The sequence below is a fragment of the Bubalus bubalis genome, chromosome 15 (assembly GCF_019923935.1).
Source record: "Bubalus bubalis isolate 160015118507 breed Murrah chromosome 15, NDDB_SH_1, whole genome shotgun sequence".
NCBI lineage: Eukaryota > Metazoa > Chordata > Mammalia > Artiodactyla > Bovidae > Bubalus > Bubalus bubalis.
The window spans coordinates 12,721,837-12,728,517 of NC_059171.1; the positions used below are offsets into that span (position 1 = coordinate 12,721,837).

At 33.4% G+C, this 6,681-nt stretch overlaps 1 protein-coding gene across 3 annotated transcripts in view; it reads left to right on the forward strand.

Moving 5' to 3' along the window:
- Positions 1-6,247, forward strand: part of DPY19L4 (dpy-19 like 4) — a 64,868-nt gene extending 58,621 nt beyond the window's left edge. For all 3 annotated transcript variants that reach the window (XM_006076266.4, XM_044928542.2, XM_025265045.3), the window contains 2 exons: positions 186-344; positions 2,661-6,247. In XM_006076266.4, coding sequence (XP_006076328.3) covers positions 186-344; positions 2,661-2,825 — 324 coding nt within the window. In that variant the 3' untranslated portion in view covers positions 2,826-6,247. The remainder of the gene's footprint in view (positions 1-185; positions 345-2,660) is intronic.
- Positions 6,248-6,681: the final 434 nt, after the last annotated feature.

Here is a 6,681-nt window from a genome sequence, read left to right on the forward strand (position 1 = left end):
CTGTAAAGAAGATATGCAAGTAGCCAAGAGCAGATGAACATAAGCTTGCTGAGGACAGGAATCAAGTCTTAGTGAATAGCTTTATTTTGCACAGATAGTAGTAAGAACATAGTAGATGCTCAGTGTTTGATAAATAGAAGTTTTAAATGTTTTTTAAAGTTGTTGTTTTAATTATTTTCTTTCAGATCTATCAAATCTATTCAAAGCGATCTGCTGAGGATATTTATAAAATACTAACATCATACAAGGCTAGTTACCTAATAGTAGAAGATGCTATCTGCAATGAAGTGGGAACCATGAGAGGCTGTCGGGTTAAAGATTTATTAGACATTGCGAATGGCCATGTAAGTAACCATTTGTAAAGTTTTAATTATTGTTTTGAGAAAAATGACTTTATTTAAACTTGTAATAGTAACAGTGTGTGCGTGTGCTCAGTCATGCCCGACTTTGCAACCCTGTGGACTGTAGCCTACCAGGCTCCTCTGGCCATGGGATTTCCAGGCAAGAATACTGGAGTGGGTTGCCATTTCCTTCTCTAGAGATGTAACAGTGGGGAACTTATTAAAAGTAGTTTGAAGTGTTTTTGCAATGTACAAAAGAAAAGTTGGACAATTTTACCAAAAAACCCACAATTTTATCAATACCTGGACTCATTAGTTGCCTGTACTTGTACATGTTCTACATTCATGAACAAAAGATAATTTGTTTTGAATTATGATTTTATTTTAACATTGTAATATAAAGAGCAGCTGATTGTTATATTCTTATGTTGATAAATTTCTTATAATTTGATTCATATCTAGAAAAATTGTTTATTAAATTAACATAGTCTTGTACATTGAGCCCCTGTTATCCACAAAATTAGTGTATTCAGAATTACTTTAGTTGTTAGGATTTAACTGTATTTTCAGTCTTCATTGATTTTCTATTTTACCAAGCTGTGTTAATTCTCAGCCTGCAGTGTATATACTATATACCTGGCAACTAAGACTGACAGGGGAATTTGTTAATATTTCGTAATTAGTGTTTGTATATCTGGTAATGAGGCACTAGAAAGGGTACCTGTACTCCTGGGAAAGTTGGGGGTGGAGGATCTTAAAGTTTAGTAGGTCATTCTTATTTAGATTGCATATTCTATTCAGACTGCAGCCAAGACTTCTTTATCTCTTCCTAATTAAATAGCTTTGTCATAATCATCCCAGACCAGTTTGGAGGTGAGAAATTAGTTTGTTGCTCTGGGGGTTTTTTGGCCATGCTGCAAGGCATATGGGATCTTAGTTCCCCACCTACCAAACCTGTGCCCTTGCCAGGAGAGTCTAGAGAAATGACCTCTTAATCTTATAAACTTATTCTGTTTTCTGCTACATGTATTTTGAATTTTCTCTCTTGGTACTTGATGTCTGTGATCTTTGGCTTAATTGGTGACAAAATGGAATTTTATTAAACATCAGGTATTTGGTAATAGGAGTAGGAGATGGCAAGCCCACTCCAGTATCCTTGCCTGAAAAATCCCATGGACAGAGGAGCCTGGGAGGCAACAGTCCGTGGGGTCGCAAAGAGTCAGACACGACTGAGCACACACGCATTTAGTAATTAAATGGCACCCCACTCCAGTACTCTTGCCTGGAAAATCCCATAGATGGAGGAGCCTGGTGGGCTACAGTCCATGGGGTCGCACAGAGTCGGACATGACTGAGCATGCACGCATTTAGTAATTAAATGGCACCCCACTCCAGTACTCTTGCCTGGAAAATCCCATGGATGGAGGAGCCTGGTGGGCTACAGTCCATGGGGTCTCACAGAGTCGGACATGACTGAGTGACTTCACTTTCACTTTTCACTTTCATGCACTGGAGAAGGAAATAGCAACCCACTCCAGTGTTCTTGCCTGGAGAATCCCAGGGACGGGGGAGCCTGGTGGGCTGCCATTTATGGGGTCGCACAGAGTCGGACGCGACTGAAGCGACTTAGCAGCAGCAGCAGCAGCTGTATTGTTGTCTACTGTCTAGAGTTCTATTCTGCTCTTGGACACCCTCTTGCTCCATTTTGAAGGTCAGGTTACTACTTTCATGTAATTCCAGGCACAGGCTTAAAGCTAATCTCTTCTTTGATTCTTAAAGTTGATTCTCTGACATGTCTCCAAAGCATTAGCATAATATTTAGTGTTTTTATTGTAGAAAACTCTTTGAGCTAGCTAAGCTATCTTAGTGAACCTCATTAAAATGAAAATGTAAAGGATTTACTGATTAGTCACAGAAACTTACTGTTGTGAGTCAGTCCTGCACAAGGAGAAGAATATGAACATACATTAAGAATATATGTCCATTTCTCAGCTTCGGTAGGCTCCATAAGATTCTTCAGATGAATGATAATAGACTATGGAGACACAGCCTTCTAAATTTTAGGATTAAATCTTTAAAAAATTGGAAAATGCTTTATGCTTGTTTCTCAATCTCAGTGGGAAGCTCAAGAATTTAGTGAACATGGTAACTCATATGAAGAGGCTTTTATTTGCTGAACAATATGAGATGTTTGCTAACCAATGTGAAATACTCCATATTTAACAAAAAAATATATATTTTATATAAATATAGTCACTTGTACCTTGATTGCATTTCTCCTATAACTTTTTTAACATTATGTTTCATATCATTTGCTAGGTGGTTTGTGAAGAAGGTGACAAGTTAACCTACTCAAAACATGGACGATTTTGTCATGAGGTCAAAATTAACTATTCTCCCTATGTGAATTATTTCACTAGAGTATACTGGAACAGATCCTACTTTGTATATAAAATCAACACTGTGATATCCTTTCAGTCTTGAAAAATAGCAGAGCCTTCATTTCAAAGACTTATATACCACCTGAAGTAAAATACAATTTTCTCCTACCTATGTGGTATCTTTTGGAAATCAGAGTGTGGACATTGAAATGTTGCTGCTGATTTTCCCTCCTGCTGTTAACTGGATCTAGAGTTCTGTGGAGGAAAGAAGATCAAACATTACTGTCCTTTGGTAAAATGTCAGATCTGCCACTCTGCAGTATTCCAGCCAGGTGTCTTCCTTATTGCTATAATTTTACCTTCCAAACTGTTGTAAAATTTTCCTCATAAATCTTTCCATCATAACATTAGTCTTGAATTTGAATATGTTCAGGGTCAGAGTATGTCTCAAACATAACATTTAGCAAATACTTAATGTGATATAATTACAAAATAGAAGGAAAGAATTATCCTTACCCTCAAGGCAGTTTCTGAAGGTATTTCATGATGTATAATAGAGCTGAAGTAAAAAACTAATTTAAATGTTCACTGAGAATTTGTGGCATTTAAATTAAAATGGAAATTATATAAAGGAAAGTGATTTTTAAGGATATACATTAAGATATATCCAGATTTTCCATGGTATAGCTTTCATCATCTGCTGCTTATATGTGAGCACTTTCTTAATAATATATAGTGCTTGATATTGCATTTCACTACATTATGACTATTAAGTGGTTGGTTTTTTCACTTATGCCCATAAATTAGATACCAACTTAAATCATGATAAAACAGTTAACTCTTGTTACCTATGTATTTTTTTAAAACAGACATTTAAAAGAATATTGCTTTAAGTTAAAAAATAAGGAAAAAAACAAAAGAATGTTCAAGGGTTTTAAAAATATGGATATGGAGTATATAATCTATTCATGTGTTTTCTATTGAAGTATGAAGTAAAAACTTAAATCTTTATCAGAATGAGAACATGTCCACTAAAGTGAGCAGCAGTTTCTGGAGATGTGTGTAGATGCTGTTGAACATGCCTCTGCATAGAGAAGCATTTGTGGTAAAACACAAGTGCTGTTCCTTGTGAAATGGTGATACGGTTTTCAGCGTTAAGAACAAAATGACAATTATCATAAAATTCACAGCACAGTTCCACAGTCTGTGTTCCTTTTCCTATTTTTAATCATATTTAAAAGAAATTCTAAAATGATTAATTTGGCCTTACAAAGAGTTTCAGGATGGGTGTATCACTTTAATAAGACAGGATGCAGGTTTAGTTTTACCTTATACACCTGTTAAGTGAACAGATTTAAAATATTTTCACTGGTTAGAGTGCTGCAAAAATTGCAGTTTCATCACTCTAAATTACTATATTTAGAAATGGAAATATTTAGATATTGGAAATATTTAGATAATGGAAAGGAGTATCTTTCCATTATCTTTATGTTCTGTAATATATCTTTTAAAACTACAAGAGCTCATGCATTCTTAGACTAACTCAGATGTTTTGTTCTTTTGGAGCTTAAGAATTGTTTGATGGCAGTATCATATGTCTGGTGCATTAGTTTTATTGGTTCTCATGTCATGCTTTTATGTAATGTTTAGCAGCTATATTAAGATAGCTACAGGCAGGCTATTTCAGCTTCTCTGGACATCTTAATAGTCACTAGTATTTAGCTTCAAGCCTTATAAAAATATTACCATAGTTACCTAAGAACGCAGTGTACAGAAGTACATGGTAGTACTTATGATTAGATGCAGCATGTAAAACAATGCAATTGAAAAGATGGCTTCCATATTTTGAAAGAGAGATAGAACAACCTACTTTCTATGTAGCATGAAATACTTAATTTAATTTTTACTGATTTATGATCAAATATGCTGAATTTTGATTGTTGTGTGTTTTTTATTTTTGACATTAGTAAGTTGCTTTTGCTTCTATCAACTTATTTCTTAAATAAAATAGGTTTGGAGCAGCTTTTAATTGAATATTTTAAATAATGAATTTTTCATTTAGCATCAGTTGAAAAGAAAAATGTGAGCTTTATTATAGAAATAATAATACTGGGTATGGAAGATAAGCTCATTTGCTTCTATTTTAGCTCTAGTTAGAACAGTAGTGCTAGAAAACTTGAGCATTTAATTAATTTCCTTACTTATTTGTAGAGTAACAAATGATTAGAATTAGATCTACTGTGAAAGGGGCAAAGTTTATGGGCTTGGGGTTGAAAGAATTTCTTAAAGAAATACAAAACATACTTTGCCCTTGATGTTGCAACACCATGGAAATAAGTGCCTTAACCTTATTTCAAAGTTTACTTTTTACTATTAAAAAATGACCCATTTCTTTCATTTTCATAAAAAAATTTTGGTACCTTTTCCCTCATCATTAAGCACAGAGAAAGAATCCTCAGTATGCTATTTTCACTGTTAACTTTAATTCATTAGTAACCAAATCTTTGTTAAAGGTAGTGATGGGATTTCTAGCCTGCTAAATTAATTAAATAAATTAATTAAGCTAAATAAGCTTCCCAAATGCCGAACAATCCAACAGATAAAACTTACTTGATAAGATGTATGATATTGACTATGCTGGTGTATATGTTTTCTGACTTTGGCATCTGTGTTAGACTGGTAGAGTTTTACAACCTAGGGAGTATGCATTGCACTTATAAATTTTTTTCTTCATTACTTTCTGAGTATATAAACAGCATGTTTTTGGGGACATTAACTCAAATTGCTAAAAAGCATAATATGACACTCTTCCATACAGTCTAGATTGACTAAAGGAAAAATAGAAATGGAGGTCAAAGTCTGTTACAAGTTGGGGCTGAAAAATATGCTTTAAAAGATAGGCTATTAATTTATTGAACAGCAAATAGCCATCTTATTAAACTTTGTCATTTTGGGGAAATCAGTTGCTTTTTGCCTTTTTCTATTTTTGAGCTGTTAAAACATTTTGATGCCTTTTAGGGGTAAAAGTAGTGTCTCTGTAAAATTATTGGGTTTTTAAAAGTTGTAGGTTAATCAGTTTTATTTGTAAATTTACTTAAGTGTATGAATGTTTAAAGGGCATTTAAATGAACTATTCTGTGCATTTAAGAACCTATTGTAAAGCAAAATGACTACTGCATCTCAATCTATTTTCTCATTTGTCCCAGTTTTTAAAATATACTTTCTCTATTATTACTGTTTGCTGATAGTTTTAGATCCCAATATATATTAAAATTAGAGCCCTGAAAAGTTGCAATTAAAATTGAACAATTTCTTATTGAAATAATAGCTCATTATTTAGTTTTTGAATGTATAAAATTAATAATTTAAATAAAATTAAATGTGAAAATTGCAAAGAAATATATTTGATTCAACTATTTTCCATCCGTTAAGATTTCTAAACAATATATTTGTTTACCATAATTTTAAAAAAGGACACTTTTGAACCAGATTTGCTGAATTTAGAATAAAGGACTTCCTGAGTCATTTCTGTTTTGTAAGTCTCTTAGAATTTGCACATTCTAATTTTGGCAAATATAATCTTACGTGCAGTTTTATAAGAGATACATTGAACATCTGACCACTATATTTAGTGGAATAATAGTATCAAAAAGAAACATGCATTCCATACTTCTAATGTACGATATCTCATAAATAACCCTTTCATATTTTAAATTAATAGCTTTGTACAGCTATTTAACAAAGATGAATACAACTGAATTTTTTTCTTTTTTTTAAATTTGCTTTTAATTGGAGGATAATTGCTTTAGAATGCTGTGTTGGTTTCTGCTGTACAGCATCATGAATCAATCATAGGTACGCATATATCCCTCCTTCTTAAACTGCCCTCCCACCTTCCACCCCATCCCACCCCTCTAGGTTGTCACAGAGCATTGGGTTGAGCTCCCTGCATCATACAG